The sequence below is a fragment of the Emydura macquarii genome, unplaced genomic scaffold (genome assembly GCF_026122565.2).
Source record: "Emydura macquarii macquarii isolate MOO-44397 ecotype Brisbane River unplaced genomic scaffold, CSIRO-AGI_Emac_v2 contig_1230, whole genome shotgun sequence".
NCBI classification, from domain to species: Eukaryota; Metazoa; Chordata; order Testudines; family Chelidae; genus Emydura; species Emydura macquarii.
In genome coordinates this window covers 20,578,086-20,600,422 of record NW_027131367.1, presented here as the reverse complement: position 1 = coordinate 20,600,422, position 22,337 = coordinate 20,578,086, and the positions used below count along the sequence as shown (strand labels likewise).

General features: G+C 43.2%; 1 protein-coding gene across 1 annotated transcript in view; it reads right to left on the bottom strand.

The window, feature by feature from the left end:
* DNAH9 (dynein axonemal heavy chain 9) overlaps positions 1-22,337 on the bottom strand; it is a 361,000-nt gene that overhangs the window by 323,369 nt on the left and 15,294 nt on the right. The window contains exons 7-13 of the mRNA XM_067547747.1: positions 19,136-19,303; positions 16,443-16,559; positions 15,011-15,161; positions 8,888-9,002; positions 6,513-6,581; positions 3,996-4,122; positions 1,431-1,686 (exon numbers count right to left, since the gene is read on the bottom strand). Of these exons, the coding sequence (XP_067403848.1) occupies positions 1,431-1,686; positions 3,996-4,122; positions 6,513-6,581; positions 8,888-9,002; positions 15,011-15,161; positions 16,443-16,559; positions 19,136-19,303 (1,003 nt within the window). The remainder of the gene's footprint in view (positions 1-1,430; positions 1,687-3,995; positions 4,123-6,512; positions 6,582-8,887; positions 9,003-15,010; positions 15,162-16,442; positions 16,560-19,135; positions 19,304-22,337) is intronic.

Here is a 22,337-nt window from a genome sequence, read left to right as displayed (position 1 = left end):
GGGAGTTACTGTAGTATCAGAGACAAGGCAAATCCCAGAGCCAGGAGCCAAGCCAAGCAGGGCAGCTGTACAGCAGGTGGGGGGACAGGAGCACTGACCCCCTCCACACATCCCCCCAGCAGGCCAAGGGGCAGCTGAGGAGTTGCTCCACAGAGACTAAGGCAGCCCACTGGCTGGATAAGTCCCCATGGCCCTGTGTTGCCAGCTGCAGGGAGGAAGGAAAGAATCTGCCTAGCAGTGGTTCTCCTACCCCTGCCCTGCCCTCCCCAGGCTCACTCTTGCTGTGCTCCCTCCTGCCCAGACAGCCCCTGGAGCAGAGACACATCCACATCACAGCCCCCTCAAAAGTCTCCATTCCCGCGCAAAGAGGAGCCAGTTCCACTGCCAGGGGACCCTGCCCAGCCCTGGAGGTGGGGCTGGATTTGCCCAATGAGGCCCTCGGGCCACCACCATCACAACCAGCCTGTGGAAGGTCACAACACATTCAGCTCAGCATGTGGGCTTCTCCTTCACCCAGCCATCAGCAAGTGCTTGCGTTTAGATGCAGGTGACTCAGGAGCTGACATGGGGAAGAAACCCCATCCCAGGCTTTCTGGTCTGTCTGAGGGTTCTCAGCACCTGGTCATCCCGGAAAGGTAGCTCTGCTTTGCAGGTTCATAAAAAAGCAAAAGCGCTTCTGTTCACACCACGGATTTGTGGAAGGAAATGAAAGGGCATCTTCCACCAGTTCATTTTCAGATGTGAATATTCACCACCAGGAAACTGTTCTATTTGCACTTAAAATTAACAAAGTATGAATCCAGATAGAAACATCCTGAGGCAATGGTGCATCAGAACATTATTAATCGCACTCTTTATTTCACTCTTCTAGAAAAAATCTAGTTGCTGCAGTGACCTTTCCGGGGAATAATCAGGCATCGATGCTGAACAGGCCTCCCAAGCTCTAGAAGACTTTGATCACTTTCCATTCTGGTGTCAGAGCAGCACCACTGGGAAACTGACCAACCACCCCAAAAATAATCCCTGAAAGCAGCACCTACCCCAAAGCCATGGTTAGCAGCGCTGTGGTGATCATACAGTAGGGATTGGCTTTTCTTGTGCTTCAACCACCAAACTGCTTTATTTTTGGCAAATTAAAGAGGACAGTAACAAGAGGCCATAAAACAGACTTCCTCCAATAGTAACACTGCTTTTCTCATGAGCTTTGAAATGTCCTTAAATACAAATCTGTCAGTCTCCAAATCACTCCCAGCTCCTCCCTCTCCTTCACAAGCCAAGGGCGACCAAGAAGACAGCAAATAGCCATAGTGGAGGAATGAGGTGACCACATGTCCATGAATTCATCTGACCAGGGAATCAGCACCGAGGAACAGAAGGGCAATCTGCATGACTCACCTACACCTCCCCAAATAGTGGGTTTGTGGACTTACCTTCTGTCTTCCAATTCAGTGTCTCTTCTGCTTCTTTCAGACTGGAGTCGATATCCTGCAGTTGCCCCTGTACCAGAGGGTATTCCACCTCAAGGACTGTCCTCAGGATCTTATTGTACCCATTCACCATCAGCTCCAAGTTAGCCACCAGCTGCCGGTACGATTCCTTAGAGGAGTAGATTTCTGCTGCTGTTTCGGGGATGCTCTCCACCTGGTTTGCCTCTAGATAACGCACTTCCCTAAGCACTGAAATCAGCTAGAAAACAACCAATGAGGATAGACTTATTGTGATGGAGTGCCACCCCATCCCCCCAACTTGAAGGGGATAAGGTGGCCAGGTGGGCCAATTAACTGCCCAGGCTGCACCGATAGAAGCAGCCAGGGAGCAGAGATTGATTAAACGAGGCTCAGCTGGACAGAAATAGAAGGGGCTTCTATAAAGCCCAGGAACTGAGAGCAGGAAGCTGCAGAGAAGTAGTCTGGAGCCCCTCTCTGGAAGCACGGAGGTGTGTTTGGGGTGATAGAGGCAAGTATCCTACAGTTACTCCCTGGGAGGAGGCAGTTGCGTGGCTGGCAAACCCAGAAAAGGGGAAGAGACAGAAGCTATGTCTTCACTGATGGCGGCAAATTCGCCGCCGTCCGATCAACTTCTCTGGATCAACTGAGCGGTCAGTGAAGACCCGCTCAGTCAATCCAGAAATCGACATATTAAGACCATCTCCTCAAGTAGCATAGCGCTGCATCGACGGGAACGCTGTTCCCGTCAGCACAGTGCAGTGAAGACGGTGCGGAGAAGAGAGGCAGAGAAGTTGACGGGAATTACACAAGTTTTTTGCGTAGCTTGTGTAACTCTGGTCGACTGCCGCCGAATCTCGGAGGTAAGTGAAGACAAGCCCAGAAGGTAAGGAAAGGCTCAGGGAAAAGGCAGTGCAGGATAGAACAGACTTGCTGCGGTCCGTGAACTGGAACCTGGACGGGGAGGGCACATTCCCCTGCCAGCCACTGGGGAAGTGGCGCAGATCAGATGGCGGAGAGCAGACTGCCTGGGACAGTTTGTCCAGGAAGACTGATACCCCGGAGAGGGAGAAGCACAGTGACCTGGCCAGAGGGTTGAGTCACAAATAAGAAGTTGCAGCTCCTGGAGTGTGAGGGTGAGACAGGACAAGTGAAGAGACTACCAGAGGAGGGTGCAGCATCTGGAAAAATTTATTCCCCAGAGTGGCCAGGAGGCAGCGCCCTAGCGGTGAGTGAACCCTATGGCACTCATTGACTCTTCTGATGACACCTATAGAACTGCAGCCCTGCTCTACCCTCCTGTGGTGTAAGTGGCACCGGCAAGGCCAACGGGTCCTTCACTGCCTGGAAGGCCTCAGGTATAGAAGGGACTAGTAAGCGGCATGGACTCCTGCCACTCCCCAGAGTTGCCGGTGGCACTGCAGTCAGGCTCGACACCCTCACAGGTGGAGGCATTCTCAGGGCCGAACTGGCTTTCCCCACTGTGCCTGAGCTTTTCTTAGCCAAACTCATTTCTTTCTTGGCGTGCGCCCTTCTCTTCCTCAGTGCCAGTGACGTCGATCAGTGCTGTGTGGGCACAAGTGCCGGGGGAGCACTTCTGATCGACGATGCCGTACTTAGTGCCAAGTTCGACCGCGGCTCCGACACCGGTCTGAGAGTCGATTCCATGAGAAGGGCCTTGAGCCTAATGTCTCAGTCCTTCTTGGTTCAGGGGCGAAACCCCTTGCAGATTTTACATTTCTCATGAAGATGAGTTTACCCAAGCCACTTCTAATAGCTCCAGTGTGGATAGCTCAAAGGCATAGGCTTCTTGTACACAGTGCAGTGTTTAAAACCTGGGGACCGAGGCATGCCCCAGCCCTGGGTAAACAGCTAAATACTAACTAACCAACTCTAAAACAACAACTAAATACACTCTATGAAACGAAGAACCACTAGGAATACTGTAGCTTGCAGAAGCAAGAGAACGTTCCAGCACCATCACAGGCGGTAAGAAGAAACTGAGAGGGAGGGGGGCTGGCAGCGCCCTATATACGAGTGCATACGTGCACTACTGCAGAGGGCGCTACAGCCAGCTCTACGGGTACCACTAAGGGAAAAATTTCCAGGACTGGTGCATGCGGCGCACACACACCTAATTCTGAATGGACATGAGCAAGCACTCAAAGAAGAACCTGTTTTATGGCATTTTCAAACACAGGACATCCTAACACAGGGTCAGTGAGTTCCTACAGTATGAAGTATGCAGGCTCCAAAACATCTGAATTAGGAACTGTTGGTCGGATACACAGGAATTTCCACTGGAAGGATTCATTCCAAGCATGATATTTAACAGGCCCAGGAGGGGGAGAGTAACTCCAAGTTGTCTGTCAGGGAAGATGATGCACATGGTGCTAGGAGTACACTTTTATCAGGGCGGGTCCACCACATCTCCCTAGCAGAACTGTCGTGAGCCCAGGGCGACCCAAGTGACATATGGTAACATGACAGGGCAGAATGTGCATATAAAGAAAGAGCCTTGCAGTAAGATTAATTATCTTCATGTTTTACCTGAGGATCAAAGTTGACTGCAATCAGCTTGGTCTCTGGATCTCGTCTGATAACTGGCTGAGTGAGGTTGTACTGTGATTTTTCGGACACTGTCTGGGACCAATCCTTATAGAGCTTCTCTTGATACCTGCCAGAGACAACACTCATCTGGTGTCTACCAGCCAGCCAGCAAGGCAGGTCTGAATGAAACATAAACCCACTTCACAGCTCAGAAATACAAATGAATTTTAAGAAAAAATATCCCACGGCATCTCCACAAAGACCAAACCTGCAAATACATGCATCAGGAAACTGGGGAAAATGCAAATCAGAAAGACAAAGGTAAGATTTTCAAAAGCACCTAAGTGATTTAGGAAACTACGTCCCATTTTCAAAAGTGCCACAGTGCTGAATTTTCAAAGGTGTTTGGTCCCCAAAAGCTAGACACCTCGTAGGATTTGCAAAAATGCCTAAGCATGTTAGGTCCTTAACTACCATTGATTTCACTTTTGACAACCCAATTAGGTGCCTATCTGCATCTTTAGGCACCTAATACCTGTGAAAATCTGGCTCCTGGGCACTTAGGGGCCTTTAGGGTACAGCTACACTTTGAACCGGGAGTATAATTCCCAGCTCATCTAGACATATGTGCACTAGTTCTGAATGAGCAAGTGCACTAAAAATAGTAGTGTAGCCATGAGAGTGAATGGCAGGACAAGCTAGCCTCCCAGAATATAATCCCACCTGAGACACAAGGTAGGTATGTGCACAACTAGCCCCTCCCGTCACCCAAACAGCCATGGCTACACTGCTATTTTAGAATGCTCCGATTTGTCTCCTCAAGATGGGAATTACATCACTAAGTTTGTTTGAAATCAATGGGATTGAGGCTCGGAAACGCCTAAATTGCTTTTGAAATGGGGCCTTAGGATCCTGGACACTTGAAAGTTCTAGCCCACATTATGACAGCTGGCTCTGGCATCTACATTAAAGCTGCCTAACATTTTCCATTACAAACCTGTGTTTTCACTTACTTACTACTTTGTCAATGTTAATCTTCTGGGCTGACGTTTCCCATGCTTGAGTGTTTTATTCTGAAAGGCTGAGCATAACAATTCAGCCTTTTTGGAGAACAAAATTAGTGGACAAAAATGCACTTTTGGCACTGTGAACAAATTTGTGTACCCATTGTTTGAACATTTCTAACACCTCGGCGATTGGAAATAGGACACTGTAATCTAGCAGACAGTAGTCCTGCTTTGCACTGTCCACATAAAATTCTATCTAGATTACGCCAAATTACATGCCAGAGAATATCACCATTTGTGTCTGAGCAGTTTGCACACCTACTGAAAGTTTATAGCAGTATTTCAGCGTCTGCTAGGCTGTACTGCATGTGCTCTTTGGCACCAATGAAACTCCTACAGCATTCCCAAGCCACCAAAGGGAGCTGTAATCCCATATGGGGCAGAGTCCTCACCAAACCACAGTCTGTCCTAGAAGCTAGAGAGAACGCTTTAATTTGGCTAAGGTTGGATTCTCATCATTGCAAGTTCATTGCCTATTAATGCATTTCTGAATAGTAAAAATGGTGAAATTTCACCCCAGTAACAAACACCAAATCTTCATCTACTTGTCCCAAATGAAAATTCACAATTTATGCAGAAAAATGGCAGGTTTTTACCCATAATAGTTAATATTCATTTGTGTGGGAATCACTGCACAAATGAGGGAAAACTCCAAGGTATTTTGAGTTTTGGGAAGCTGATAAGTGATTTTTTCTTCACATGACTGAATTCTTTGTCCTCAGTTATCAGGGCAGTTGCTATGCATGTCCCATCTCTCTGGAAGGTAAACATGGCAGGTGTACACACCCTGGTTTCATTTGCACAATCCCTGGACTTGGGAATCTATTATTAGCTAGAAAATAATGCATGAAGAATTAGGCCATTCTAATGAGACAATATTCACGTTCAGTGTCTAAGAGGAAAACGTAATGTCTGCTCCCTCTACACTGAAGTGGACTCAGCAATGCTGTCCTGGGAAACATTTTCAAGAGATTCAGAGTCACTGAGTCGGTCCTGAAAGGCCTTTCTTTTATCGGGATTCTTCACTACATTGACTTCCTATTGTAATTAAAATGTCTCCCCTTTTCATCATCCATTTAGGAGCCAGCTCTTCTAAGACGTCTGTATCAGGAGATTCTCCCAGGTCAGCACTGTATTTCCCATTAGCCGATTAACATAAGAAAGTGATTCTGAGATATACACCTGCTAAGTACAAACTTCTGGAAAACAAGCCAATGCAGAGCACAATAATACAACGCTGCTAACCACAGAAAAACAAAACCAAAGGCCTCAGGATTTAGAGATTGCACGTGCTTAATGCAAGCTATGAAACAGCATGTTAGCTGGAGGTTAGGGCTCTGCTCCAAAGCCCACTGGAGTCAATGGAAGCCTTTGGAGACAGCAGATACTACTGTGACGTGCAGCTGAATCAAACCCCTACTATAAGACAAGGCTAAGTGAACAGACTTACCTTTCTAACAGCTGTATCATGTCTTTGTACTTCTGTATCATTCTTTTTCCTTCAAGGGATTCCAGGAAGCTATCAGCATAGTGGAACAGAGGCAATGTTACACAATGGATGGAAGTTGTAGATTATCTATCTCCTTGTTCCAAACACATTTGGAACAGTATTTCATGCAATGGGCAGGTGCCATTTTGATATCCCTGGAGTTTTAGATGCTATACGTGTGCCTTCATTTAAGATTTTAAATACATTCAGATTTAATCTTCTGGGCAGGGACTGTCTTTGTTCTGCACAACGGGGGCCCTGGTCTTTGACAGTGGTCTCTAGGTGCTCCAGTAATACAAATAATGATCACAGAAGATTTATTTACCATCTCTTAAATTGTTTTTATACTGCTAATAGCTCAGGTATAAGCCCAAGTTCTGGGCTGAAAAAGTACCAGTCTTAACGTAAGGTTTGTCATCTTTTTTTGTCTGTTTGTTTGCTACTTTCTTTGTTTTTTAAAAATACCCCAAAGGCCAATCTGACAGTCGGCAGCTCCACGTGGCTCCCAGCTTCACAATTCTACAGTTCCCTGATTCTCCCTGTAACCTCACCTAGCCTTAGTGCAATACTGTTGAGCACTGTTTTGCAGAGCGCCCCCACAGCCGTGCATGCTTTCTGATGCTGCATCACTGCACCAAGCAATGGCAGGTGTAGTAAATAAGGCTTTACATTCGGGGCTTTTTAATTCACCTATGTCCCATTTTTAGTCATATTTAAATCTATGTAAAGTTTGAAAATCAAGGTATTTTTTAAATCTAGAGAGAACCAAAAAAGTCAAATACTGAATAAAATGACAAGTTTCAGATTTAAGCATCAATGGCTTGCAAATTGGCTGTTCAGCTGCCTTCAGACTTTAAGCTGAAAGGCCAGTGTCTGTCAAACAAAAGTTTCTAAGCAGCTGGAACTAAGGCCAGGAACTCCTTCACACAGATCACTATGCAGTCACCACACAGTAAAAATATGAATGTCACTTCTTCAGGGCTAGACATGAACAAGGCTTCTGGAGATGAACAGCTCCTTACCAAACCACCAAAGCCTGAACTAGCCCATCCTCTCCTTCCGTTTTTATCCTTCTTCTATCCTTACAAGCTGCAAGTCTGATACAGCATCCTCTCACCTACAGCTGGAGGGCAGGTTATTAGCTGAGCTGAATGGAGTGAACAGAATCTGCAGATCTGGCCTTTCTTCATGGTTTACAGCATTGGCTGTGAAAGCTTCCAGGGAATGCGATGGAGTTGGGTTATGTGTTTGGGGCAGTGGATAGGGGCTCCAATTCTCACCATGTTAATGGCTTTATTACTACAAACTAATAGTATATTTAGGATGCTTACACAAGGGCAGCACACCGGCTATGGATAGCAAAAAACTGAACGGAGCAATGGGAATGACTTTTATTAGAGGACTGTTTCAAAAATGCAGAATCATCACATCTGAGAATCCTTTCCAGCAAGAACAAGCAGCCAGAGTCACTGTGCACTCCAAGGCAATGCCGATGGAGCTCTTTAAACTTTCATGAACCAAAGCCATCAAACTCCGTGGTTCTTATTTGCTTTATTGGTCTTTTGCTTCCTTTTGATTTATCCGGTGTGTCTAGAACCAGTCTCAGGCCACTAAGAGATGAAAGCAGCCAATGTTTTTACACAATGACCCATAATAACAAAAAAGAAAAGTTCTCAGGGAAAAAAAACTCAGTATCTTCCAGGTTTGCCCCTCATCTAGGGTGCGATTGTTTTCAATCCTTCTCATTTTTGGAACAAACTGCACCCCCACTGAGCTCTGCTGATGCACTTCAAGCCTGACCTGCAGCCCACCTGCTCTTTCAACCCTGGAATCTCCACATAGCTCTGTCAATACTGCTCAATCCAATACTACAGCTGCCCCTGCTGCAGCAGTGCTAAATCCCTGGCCCTTCACAGCTCTGCCAACATACCTTAGTCACGACCTGCAGCATCCCTATTACTCTAGTCCTGGGCTCCCCTTGAGCAGAGATTGCAATCCATGCCAGACTGTACAGTAGTGGGAAAAGGTCCAATAACTCCTTCACTTCAAACCTAAAGTTATGTCTGAAAGCTAATAAGCACTGTGCACCTGCCCATTGTGCCTCTTAACCATTTCAAACCCAATCCAATTAATAAGCTTATTAAAAATGATTTCATGAAAGTTGAAAACACATTTGTAATTACTTCTCCATGACAAACACACTTTACCTTTCTGGCTGAAAATGATTTTTAGCTCTAACTCAAGTATAATAGTTAACACAGGGCGAAACTCAGATTCACAGAGAAAAGAGATCAAGATAGTTAATACAATAACTTATCTGTGATAAAGACACGCACGGATGTGTGATGTGCCTAAAATGACTGAATGGGATCTGGATCCGGTCTCTCAGTTCCTGTGCCCAGCGCAAAGCCCCAGCTACCAACGACATGTTCTTGTGCACAGGAGGGTAACCTGGATGAAGACAAATGTAAATTAAAAGTGAGGATTTGAAGGTATTTACTGCTCAGCTCTGCACCATATATCATATCCAACTCCAGAGATTCCCCCGATAATTTGTCTATTTAACGTTTCCCTGATTTCCTAGGATTTCCCTTTGAACTGAGCATTCTAGAATCATGATATAATCCTGTGGCAAATGAAGGCTTTACCTGCTTGCCTGATGGGAGATCCCAGACAACGTCTGTCTGAATCTTTTGCTCTGCTTTGTGAGTCATTAATGCCTTTAGGAGCAACGCCTCATAGTAAAGTCAACAGGCCATTAACTAGCGTTGTCAGATGCCCCCGCATGTTGTGATTCTGTGTAACACCAGTGCCTCATGAAACATATTCTCTTTGATTAAATGGGCTGCCTGATCCCCTGCCTTGCAGCACCACTGCATTCTGTACTAGGAAACGTGCAAAGCTCGTCAGTGCCTGAGGACCTCACTGTGTCGTCAGTCAGGACGCGATAGCAGCAATGGTGTTGCTGGGAGCTGTGCGTGCTGAGCAGGAGTAGCACAGAGTTGAGAATGATCACACCTCTTACACATTCAACAGAACGTTTCTATTGTCCTAGAACAACTTGTAAAGCAAACACTGCTGGTGATGTCCTGGGCCCATTGACATCAATGAACCTTTTGCCATTTACTTCAAACAAGTCAGGATTTCACCCCACTATTTAACTCAGTGCTAAACATAACCTTTTTCACCTGACTCTTTCAAGAAGTTTAGGATGATTTATTACTTATTTGCAATCAAACTAGGAGTGGCAAGGACATAACAGTGTAAAGATAATTTACAAATGCACAATGCTTCTGACTTGAGCACCTTTAAATATGTTCACTGAGGAGCAAAATGTTTTATGCCATATAGATTTTCAGCTTCAGAGCATTAAAAACAGAATAAAACAAAGTAACTTTTGCACCATCATAGTGTTGCCCATGCTGACACAGAGTGGATCGCGATCCCCGTCTAGTGGCAGCCCACACATAGGCAGGTTTATGAGTCTGTTTCAGTCACTGAATTAGAGAGCCTGCTTCTTTATCTCAGGCACTAGAAGCTCGTACTTTTAAATCCTGAGGTCCAGGTTCATTTCCTGCAGGTGGTGTGATCTGGGACATCATTCAAATAGCGAGTCTGATTCTGATAACTATGGGTTTAGTCAACCCATGAACACTGACACTGGACGGAAGAGACAGGCTCCTATCAGGTTGAGATTTTTTGCTAATGCACTTTGCATTTACAAGTTGCTGGGGAAATGCTGGAAACTCACATCTAGGGAGTGTACAAGTCTCTCTGTTCAGACATGCAAGTCCCAGTAACTATGAGAGGCATGTGGTGACAGGAGAAAATTTTTCCTGTCACAGGCTACTTGGATGTAAAACTCAGCATGTGTCATCCATTTATCTCAATGTCAAGCAACGTGGATGAATTGTGATTTTAAAAAGAATCTAATTACTTCTTAAAAAATTGGAATCAGATTTTTATTTCAATTAGATTTTTATTTATATGTTGCTAGTTCTTTAATGTCTTCTCATTTGACAGGCCCTGACTGATAAAGGGATGCTTTGCAGAACTGGTCAAAAATTTTCCACTGAAACATTTTTGCAATGGGAAATGGCTTTTGGACAAAACACATTTTTTTTTGCCCAAACATTTTTGTTTTCATCAACAATTTTCAGCAGTTGAACACACATGCAAGAAATATGAAGAATAATCAGAAGGTAGTGCAAGTATTAATATATAAGCTAAATTATTACTTAATTGGTGTCACAGAGACTTGGTGGGATAGGTCTCACAACTAAAATATTGGCATAGCAGGGGACAACACGTTCAGGAAGGACAGGAAGAATAAAAAGGGAGAAGGTGTGGCATTATATATCAAGAATATATACACTTGTTCTGAGGTCCAGAAAGAAGTGAGAGGCAGATCAGTTGAAAGTCTCTGAGTAAAGATAAAAGGGGAAAACAGGGGTGACATCACGGTAGGAGTCTACTATCCTACAAATCAGGAAGAAGGGATGGATGAGGTGTTTCTAGAACAAATCACAGAAATATCCAAAACATAAGACCTGGTAGCAATGGGGGGGGGACCTTAACTCCCCAGACATCTGTTGAAAAAGTGATACCGCAAAACACAAAATGTCCAGTGAGTCCTCAGAACGCATCGTAGACAACTTTTTGTTTCAGAAAGTGGAGGAAATAACCAGGGGACAGCCATTTTAGACTTGATTCTGACCAACAGGGAGCAATTGGTTGCAGATTTGAAGGCAGAAGGTAATTTGGGTGTAAGTGATCATGAACTGACAGATTTCATGATTCTAAGGAAAGGAAAGAGTGAAAACAGCAGATCAAGGATGATGTACTTCAAAAAAGCACATTTTAACAAACTCAAGAGAACTAGTAGGTAAGGTTCCATGAGAAGAAAATCTAAGGGAAAAAGGAGTTCAGGAGAGCTAGCAGGCTCTTAAGGTGACAATATTAAAGGCACACCTCCAGACTATCCCAATGCAAAGGAAAGAAAAGAAGAATAGTAAGAGGCCAATATGGCTGTATCAGCTCTTTAATGACCTGAAAAATCAAAAGCAAATCCTACAAAAAGGGGAAAGATGGAGTAATTGCTAAGGAGGAGTACACAAGAAAGCACAAGCATGTAGGGAAAAAAATCAAGCTACAGCACAAAATGAGTTGCATCTAGCAAGGGACATAAAAGGCAATAAGATGCGGTTCTTTAAAGATATATTAGAGGAGCAAAAGAAAAATAAAGGAATGTGTAGGTCCTCTACTTAGTGAGGAAGGAGAGCTAATAACTGATGACATCAAGAAGGCAGAGGTGTTTAATGCCTATTTTGCTTCATTGTCTTCACTGAAAAAGTTAATGGTGACCAGATACCCAACACAATTAATATTAACACTGGGAGGGCTATATACTCTCATTCTAGTGGCGAGGACGCTAATGAGTTCTTATGGGCTCAGCCAGCACTCCCCACACATCTGTAAGGCTTCCTCTGCCTGGAAGGAGGAAACTTGAAACAGGAAAGCCTGCCACACAACAAGGTGGTGACTAAGGGAAGGAACACTGCCGTGGTTTGGAGACAGCTGGCTACAGGGATGGCTACAGACAGCTGGCTACAACAAAGATGAAGACAGTCACAAACCCCGCCACCCCTGTACTGACCAAGTATAAATCAGGGGTGTACCAAAAGGAGGATCTGGAAGCAAACCCTAACCCTGTTGAAGTACACTAGAACCTGCAGATAAGCCAAGCCTCAAAGGGGTGACCAAAAGACTGCCTAAGAGTCTGACCACCTTTGTCTTTCTCCTTTACTCTGATTCTCCCCCTCCTTTTTATTTTGTATGTTTGAAGAATCCCTTGTATGCCACAAGCAGATGAAAGACTCAGTAAGCAGCCCAAATCATGGTCTGGTGGGGACTCGAGGGGGCCATCATCCACCACAAACAACAAGGGGGAAGGAATGCAAGCCAAAACAGGGAAAGAACAGGTTAAAGACTATTTAGATAAGTTAGAAGTATTCAAGTTGGCAATGCCTGCTGAAATTCATCCTAAGGTATTTAAGGAACTAGGTGAAGCAATCTCAGAACCATTAGCGATTATCTTCAAGAATTTGAGGAAGATGGGTGAAGTTCCAGAGGACTAGAGAAGGGGAAACACAGTACGTATCTTTGAAAAGGGGAACAAAGAGGACCTGGGGAATTGTAGACCAGTCAGCCTTACTCTGATACCTGGAAAGATACTGGAACAAATTATTAAACAATCAATGCATAACCTTCTAGAGGTTATAAGGAATAGCTAATATATGGATGTCAAGAATAAATCATACCAAACCAACCTGATTCCCTTCTTCGACAGTATTACCAGCCTAGTCGATAGGAGGGAAGCAGTAAACATGGTATATCTTGATTTTAGTAAGGCTTTTGACACATTCACACATGATATTCTCATAAGCAAATTAGGGAAATGTGGTCTAAAGGAATTACTATAAGGTGGGGGCACAACTAGTTGAAAGACTGTACTCAATGAGTACTTATCAGTGGCTCGCTGTGAAACTGGGAGCATGTATCTATCAGGGTCCCACAAGGGTCAGCCCTGGGCCAAGTACTATTCAATAAATTTAATTAATTACATGGCTAATAGAGTGGGGAGTATGCTTATAAAATTTGCAGATGACACTAAACTGGGAGGGACTGTAAACACTTTGGAGGACAGGATTATAATTCAAAACAATCTTGAGATTGTTGGAGAATTGGTCTGAATTCAACAAGATGAAACTCAATAAAGTGCAAAGTATTTCATTTAGGAAGGAAAAATCAAATGCACAACAACAAAATGGGGAATAACTGGCTAGTACTGCAGAATAAGATCTGGGGGTTATAGATCACAAATTGAATTAAAGGCAACAATGTGATGCAGTTGCCAAAAAGGCTAATATCATTCTCGGGTGTATTAACTAGAGTGTTGTATGTAAGACATAGGAAGTAACTGTTCTATTCTACTTGGTACTGGTGAGGCTTCAGCTGGAATACTCAGCTCTGGGCACTATACTTAAGGAAAGATGTGGACAAATTAGACAGAGTCCAAAGGAGAGAAAGAAAAATGATAAAAGGTTTAGAAAACCTGACCTTCAAGGAAAGGTTTAAAAAACTGGGCATGTTTAGTCTTGAGAAAAGAAGATTGGGGGTGGGGAGGTGGGGGGATTGGAAAATAGTCTTCAAATATGTTGAGAGGTGTTCTAAAGAGGACAGTGATCAATTGTTCTCCATGTCCAGTGAAGGCAGGACAAGAAGTAATGGGTTTAAATCTGCAGCAAGGGAGATTTAGGTTAGATATTAAGAAAAACTTTCTAAGTATAAGAGTAGCTAAGTTCTGGAATTGGCTTCTAAGAAAGGCTGTGGAGTCCCCATCATTGGAGGTTTTTAAGAAGTTGGACAAACACCTCCCAGCGATGATCTAGGCTTACTTTGTCCTGCCTTGGCACAAGGGGCTGGACTAGATGACTTCTCAAGATTCCTTCCAGCCCTACATTTCTATGATTTTCTGGTTTGGAGGTTTTCATTTTTCCGATCAAATATTTTTCAGTGAAAAAATCATTCCCTGATCAGATTTAATGCTCTTGTGGCTTTATTTAGAGTTTCCTAATTGTTAACAGAATTTCAGATCTTACACACAGGCTTTTTCTACTAAGAAGTTTAATCTTTTTTGTAGTTGATATTTTAGATTGAATGCAGATTATTCTGGAAAAATATCAACAGGGGAAAGAGCTATTATTTTAATTGTTGAGAACATACAAGAGAGTTTTATACCTAGCTGAAGTGTTGATCTCATTTCTACATCTGATTGATTAAATTACATGCCTGAGGTACTTTTTCACGCCCCCATAATTTGGACCTATCACGACTCACAGATTAGATGCTTCTAACAAATACTCTGAAGTTTGTAAGAATAACAAATACAGATCTACACATGTATTTGGTATTATTATAAGGGAATTGAATAGTTATTTAAAATATTTATTTTAAATTATTAAACATTAGTATTTGAGTAAGTACAAGATTAAGTATATTTATCACACTAAGAATAATTTATTATTTTAAGAATGCTCATGTTTAAGAGTAAAAGGGAATGGTAGGTTGGGAAAAATCATATTTGGTAAAAGTCTGTAGCAAAACTATGTTAAAATATTTTTTTTTTGTCTATAGCTATCTGTAAAATACTTTAATGTAGTGAAATTGAAATAAATTAGTTTAAAAACCTCCATTCATAATTTCAATTATAAGAATGATATATTTTAATCTAAAACCACACCAGCACACATTTTCAAATTAGTTTGAGGATTTTTAAAACAGATTTAAGTAAATTACTTTTTTTTTAAATCAGATCTTGATTAAAATCAATTCAAATCATCTTTATTGCTCTGCTCTTGTTTTAGGTCAAACAATTTTGCACAATTACTAACACGAACCTTGCTCCATCTCCTTCTGAATATGCCTTGAGTAGATCAATTTAGCATCATCCAGGTCTCTGTCAAACATGGTGATAAGCCGAGGATATTTGTCAGCAACATTGGCAGCTATCACTGGCCGTTCCAGAAGGCTCCCAAATATGTCCAGCAACTAGGGAGAGGAACAAACAGAAAAGAAAAGAAAAAAAATCACAGCCTCAGCTTCTCCAGCAGCCCCTAGTTGCTACAAACCTCTCTGAAGGCCATGAACTCTCAATACTGTATTCAACAGGAGAAATTTCTGCATAGATCACACTCATTTTTCCAGAAGATCTGATCTCTTTTGCACAAGTGTTTCTCAAGCTCTCCCCATACTATGCATTGCTTCTCAATAATCAGCCCCAGCCAAAATGTGTTCAAATGAAAAATATTTTCATAAAAAATGGCCTCTTTTCCAAACTGAATTATTTTCACCCAAAAAACCTAACAGTTGACTTTTTCCATATTTTTCATTTTTCACGACATTTGTGGTCAACTTTTTATCAAAATGTTACTGAAATCATTAACAATTTTCACTCACCAAAAATCATGTTTTTCGTAATCAAAAGATTTTCATTTAAGAAAATCTTGTTTTTTAGTAAACAACACATTTCAATGACTTATATATGTTATTAAGTTAATGATAGTGTTTTCCATAAAAACATCAATAAAATAATTTCATGAAATAGTCTTAAAAAATGAAAAATTGGTCCATTTTGAACCCTGCTAAGTCAGAACAACATTGACATTTTGAACTTCCTCATCAAATGTTTTTCCATTGTTCTGCCAGCGCCGCAATGGACAAAGGGAGTGTCTCGTGGACCACCTCCCTTCCCCATTCATCTCCCAACTCTTCTGTTTCTCCCTCTGCCTCTACTTCTCTATCATCTAGTCCTTTTCTGCCACTCTGCCCCTGGATTAACTGCCTGACTCTCTCTTTCCTTTCTACCCCGACCGTTGAGCTCCCTTGGCCACTGGCAGTTCCAGTCCCTGAAGGCAATTCCTGTTTCCTCTCCTCTGAAATAAGGAACATGAACACTGAAACAAGCAGCTGCAAACGAAGCAGAGAGCCAGCCAGCTCCTCATGCACCACAGGCAAGTACTCTGCAGACCAGCACTAGCTCCGCAGGCTGCAGTTTGGGAATCGTCACTCTATTGGCTTGTATGGCAGCACAAACACACAACTCATTTCCCTGCGCATTCGAGCTGTCACCTTATTAACACTTCACAAACAAACAGGAAACTGTAAATGGTACATTTAGCTAGAGAAATGCTTTGCATTTAGAAAAGCAGCCAGCATGTGCTGAACATAGCACTCTCAGAGCACAGCTATAGGACAGGGAGTTAGTTTGTTTGGGGGAGGACGAGGTTCCTGTAGAAAAAGGGCTTCACTTCCTTGACAAGAAATACCAACCTTGAAGGCATGTTCCAAGCCAGCTGCATCATCAAACGCCTGGCCGAAAATAGTCCCCAGCCTTCTGTCCATATCTTCCACTTTCTGCTTAAAATCAGAGGCATCATTTTCAAACTCCTAAGAAAATGAAGCACATTAAGTTGTTAAACTGTTAAACGAAGTTAGAACTGAGGAACAACGTCCTTGACAAGAATTACTACAATCATCTTGCTTTGGACACTGTCCCCCCACTCCTCTCCTGCATGCAGTGAACGGGAAAGGGCAGATCCTCATAAGAGGCAGATCCTCAGTTGGTGTAAAACAGTGAAGCTCCACTGATTTCAATACAGCATCACCATTTTATCCCAGCTGAGGATCTGGCTCTCAGCATTGTTAAGCCTATGTTTGTCCAGTGCATGCACATTACTTGAGTGATGTTATTTTTCAGTCACGGATACTGCTAAAAATGTATTTTTTTTATGGCGTTCACCGTAAGTCACATCTCTAGTTCAGAAAGCCTGCAAATGCTATTTTTGCATTAAAAAGTAGATACACTTTTAAACCAAATTCACATTGGGGCTTTGATCACAAGCTTATTGTAAATGGGACAGTGTTGAGGCAATTTCCATGATCTTTCAAACCATTCTTCACTCATTGATTTTAATAAATCCTTTGACGTTTGAGAGAGAAAACTAGGTTGGCTTTTTTTAAAATGTAAAATAATTCTGAACCATACAAAGAATTATACGGACTTGGCAAACAGGTCAGTCAGATTTCAAGTTTCTTAACTGGGACGAAGCTTCGTAACCTGCATTAGCAAAGTCCTGGCATTTTGGGATCTCAGATTTTCTCTAGGTTCACTTACAGCATGGGCCAGGGCTGGCCTGGCTGTGACAGGTCACAGCTGATTCCTTATCAAATGTGGTTCAGAAAATCCCATGAGAGGCAGGAGGGAACAGGATCCAAAACCAATCTCTTGCAGAGGCAGATTTCTGATCTTAACAGCCATTTCTGTCACCTTCCTCCCTGAGTAAGAACTGTTTGGAACAACTCCCATCTGCCAGCTTAGCTCAACAGTAAAAACCTGACAGCCAACACAGATTTTACCCCAAACCATAGAGACTCTAAATCTGTGGACTGCCGATGGCAAACCACTGCTAGTAACTAAAAAGTACTCCTTCTGTTACCTCATTGGCGCCAAATTGGATAGCTTCTTTTGCTAACACTCAGGGAAGTGAACAGCTATTTTAACTTGTCTATAAAGCACCATTATATACCTATATCATAATATAAGAAATAAATATAATTCCATACAATAACCATGCCGAAGAATATCAAGCTCACTAACTGAAGCATTGAACAATAAAAAAGTCAGCAACAAGATGGCCCATGCAAACTTAACTCTGCCCTTTTAGCATATCTTATGCATGGCAGAGTCTTTAATTACATGAACATGCACTGTAACTCCCACAGGACCCCCGTCTCCTTCAGCGAGTGGTGAAAGAAGCAGATGCCCAAGGTATTTTTATCCTCATTGTTCAATGGGTAGATTGCCCACACACCCCCACAGCCTCATTCAAAACAGCTATCCATCCTGTCCTCCTTCACTACGCATTATCCAACTTCTGCAGTGCATGAGACAGAATCTTGTAGGGTTTTGCTACTGGGATCCAAGCCTGTGTCATCTCGAGATAAGGCTACTCAAACATGTGCGCCTGTACCTGCAATCAGCTTGGTAAGAGGAGCCGGTGCAGAATACAGCTGCCTGCTTGTTAAGTAGTGAATCTCCCTGGTAGCACATGGTACCCATGCTTCAGGATCTGCCCCGGGCTGTCTTTTGGTTTCCAGGTGGAGTTTAAGGTTTTAACCTAGAATGTCCTAAATAACCTGAGACCTGCTTTGAGATCTACTGATGAAAAGCACTGTGTAAAAGCTACAAATTAATTAGTAGTAGGAGGAGTATTATCTGGGACTGCACCTTTCTCCCATGCTATGCCACTGATCAACACTGTGGCAGTTTAGAGCTTTTATAATTCCCTCCATCGCACACAAGGACAGGCCTAGAAGTGTGCCACTAACTAGCTGCAAAGGACAAGTAAACCAGTCAGTGAAGACATCATCATGACTGCAGTCCCAGGATGAGGTGAATGGTGGAAGAAAGAGAAATCAGAAGTTCCCTTTGTATCATATATAACCATGGGCAGCAGATCCCTCAGGAAATGTAATCTCCCCTCTTGATTTCTTTTTGAAAAGTTGACAGGAGACAACAGTGTTTAGTGCCCATGGGATAAAGTCTCCAAATAAACTTTAAAACTGAAGCCTGCAATGGATTTTTCATGCTGGCATGCCCAAGCATGTGGTGACTTGAGCCCTAGGAATCATGATAATCTGTGAGCACTGAGATCTGGGTGTCAGACCCCTGATCTGGAAAATGTTTGGAAAAATTCCAGTTATTCTGTTGTAAGTATGTAAAAATGCACCCATTGTAGCCTCTGGGAATCCCATTTAAAGGACAGCCTTCTCATGCATCCTGCTAGGGGCCAAAACACCCTTCAAGTTATGGGCAAAAAATCAGGAAGTGATGCACTGAAGAAGGAAGAGGCTGGAAACAAAGCAATAGAATTTCAAGTGGATTTGGAATTTATCTAGAAGGAACATGCTTCTTTGAAAGCATTTACACACAGTTAGTTCTCCTGGAGTCCAGTACCACCTACCATGTTGGTTGTGTCGAGACAGTCATAGCTACGGTCTGAAAGTACTTTGTACACTTCCTGGAACTCTTCATACATGCTCAGGACCTGCTGGCTCAGCGCCTTTCCTCTTATCCCACTAAACTCTAGCTTTTCCAGCTTAATTATGTCCAAAGCCGTTGATAGGAGATCCTTCAGAGTCAATTAACACAGAAACAAGTTAAGGTGTTGGCAAAAGGAGATGACAACAACTCTCACAACAAGGAGACACATTCACACTGTGAAACTGTGTGGACAGCTGCAGTGACACTTATAAGTGATCAGCATGTGCTTAGTGCCGGACATAGACTGACATAGGGCTGGCTGTAACACAAGCATAGCCTGCATCCATTTGAGCCGTGCATCTCATATGGGCTCTGTAACTCATGGCCGGGTCACATCTTCTCCTTCTCCAGCCCTGCTGCTAGAGCTGAAAGCACCGACTCCCTCCACCAAAGGTGATGCAAGGGGAGGCAACTCCAGGAATGGTTTAGTCCTTTCCAGTTTATTGGGACCTCCCTCTCGTGAGGAACTCTGCAAATTGGAAAGTCAGATTTGGGCTGAAAATTAGCACTAGGGAGGGTAAAGAGAAGGTAATGAGATACACAGCAGTGTGTCAAATAGAGGGTGGGGGAATAGTTAGTGAGGTGCCCCAGGGAAAACGATTAGGTCTGTGGCAAAATTTTCAAAAACGTCTATGGTCTGGGTGCACAAGAGGAGTGAGGCGCCTACGAACCTGTTTTGGGGACCACTGCAATGCACAAAATTCCCATCGAACTCTCCACGCGCTTAAACTCACTCGGAGCCTCAGATTCTGCAGTAAATGTTCCCTAGTGCCTATGTTCCTGCCTGTGAGCATGCATGTACATCCATGCTCCTAAATCCCACCTAAGCTGCAGAGTGATTCACAAACTGAGGGAAGAGTTGCAGATAAGAAGTGACTTAGCAACTTAGGACCAGATTTTCAAAGATATTTAGGCACCTAAAAATGTAGATAGATGCTTTTGAAAATCCCACAAGACACCTAGGTGCTGAACTCCTGAGATCAAGGGGAGTTAGGCACCTGGGACTGAATGCTCAAAAGGAGTTAGGCTCCTAACTTCCATTGAAACCAGCAGACTAACTGCTTTTGAGCATTCAGCCCCTACGCACTTTAGAAAACCCCACTAGGTGCCCATCTGTGTCTTTAGTCACCTATGTATCTTTAAAAATCCAGCCTTTAGGAGTCCCAAACCCACTGAAGGTGAGTGGGATTTATGTGCCTGTCACTTCTGAAAATGAGATTTTGGATTCTAAATCACTCAGGGTACGTCTATACTGCAATCAAATCACAGGTGTGATGGCAGCGCATGTAGATCTAGCTTTGATCCAGCTAGCTCGAGTAACAGCAGCAGCAATGCCATGGCAGCTGGGCTGTACAAGCCTGCCTGGGATGCTAGGTATACGCTCCAGCTGCTAGCCCTTGCTGCCCCCTGTGCTGCCGCAGCTTCACTGCTATTGGTACCGAGCCAGCTAGATCAATGCTAGCTCAGGTCTGCCTATCCGTGCTGCATTAACACCTCTGAGTGCAGTGCAGACATGCCCTTAGAGAAGTCACATCACAGACCAGGCAAGTGACAGCCCCTTCCTTGTATATAATATTGGTGAGAACACACCTGAGACAGCTCTGGACACCTCAGGACCATGGAGTGCATGAGTAAGGCATGCAAACTGTCCAATATAAGTGCCCAAAAGCCCTTTATACCTCTCCATCGTATAGTCTGACTAGGGAAGTCACGTGGACCAGCAGACAGCGCACCAGGGAACCAGCAAATCTAGGGTGAAGCCTGGGAGTTTTGCTATTGACTTCAAGGGAGTCAAGATTTCATCTCTGGGGCCCCATCCCAGCTCCATAATTGACTCGTTGTGTGATACTGGGCAAGTCACTTACACCCAGATTTAATTCCAGGATGCCCATCTTAATATACCTAGGGCTGGGGCTGGAGCTGCAGCCACAGCTGCCATCGAGTTCAGTCATAGAAGGAAATATAATAACTTTATATCCAAGCAAACCACAGCTCCCAGGGTTAACTAAACTGGAGTTCTTACAAAGATCCCTCCTGCACTGCCTGCAGAATACCGTGCTACCAGAGCGGTATCTCAGCGAGACAGCAGATTCGCAAGCTAGGTACAATCTAAAACAGCAAGACAAAGGAAGGGAAAGAAATGAGCTTCTCTCCCGGTATGTCTATCTGCTAACCCACATTTAATAGCTAAGCCTTTGAGCAATCTATTTTTTAAAACGGAAAACTAATAGCACTCAGTGCTAGAGTTTTAATTATGCCAAATATCTTCAAGGTAAAAATAATAATGCACAGACAAAAGTTGTATCTTACACTGTTTTAGTAGGTTGCTTGGGAAGGAAGTAAAAAAAAAAAAAAAGAAATGAAGTTTCATGTGGATTTCCTTATGAAGAGGCTGGAGACCATTAGGTTTCTAATTATGATGTGGCTTAGTACTCGTTTACTTGCACCTCATGATGCACTCAAGGCTGTGTATAATTGGGAAGGGTGCTCACCCAGATTGCAGATCCCATGGCACTTCACTGCACCTTGAAGGGTATATTGGTCATGAGAGGCACACATTGGTATTGCCCAACTTTAAACCAAAAACCAAAGTTATCTGCGGCCACATGATGCAAATCACATCTGAAAAATCTCCCCGCTTTCTTTCTAGCCTCTTCCTTCAAAGCATCTAAGCAATGAGCAAATGGTGCAGCAGATCCTTAGCACAGTTACGGTGCATAATTACTTCATCGTTCCTATTGTTCTCATTGTGAATTGTAATTACTAACATCTTTATTTATGTTTCTCTCGTTAGAATGGCCAGGATAATTTAGTTTACTGCATCCCAACACTTACTGGAAAACATCATTCTGAAAAACTTTAAAATAGATATTAGTATCTGTAGAGTTTCTACTGTGTTAAACAAACAAGGTGCATTAAAAAAAAATGGAGTGAGCTGCAGTCAATAGTGCTTTGTATTCAGTTGCAGTATATCTTTTGAGAGACAGTGAGAACAAAATGTTCTCATGTAAGCTGTCCTTTTGCTAAAATGGGGCAAATACCAGCCTGCTGCATTTTATGCGTCTGCTGAACTCGCGATGGGGCAGCATTGCAATGAAGGAAGAGAGTCCCCTTAAGGTGAA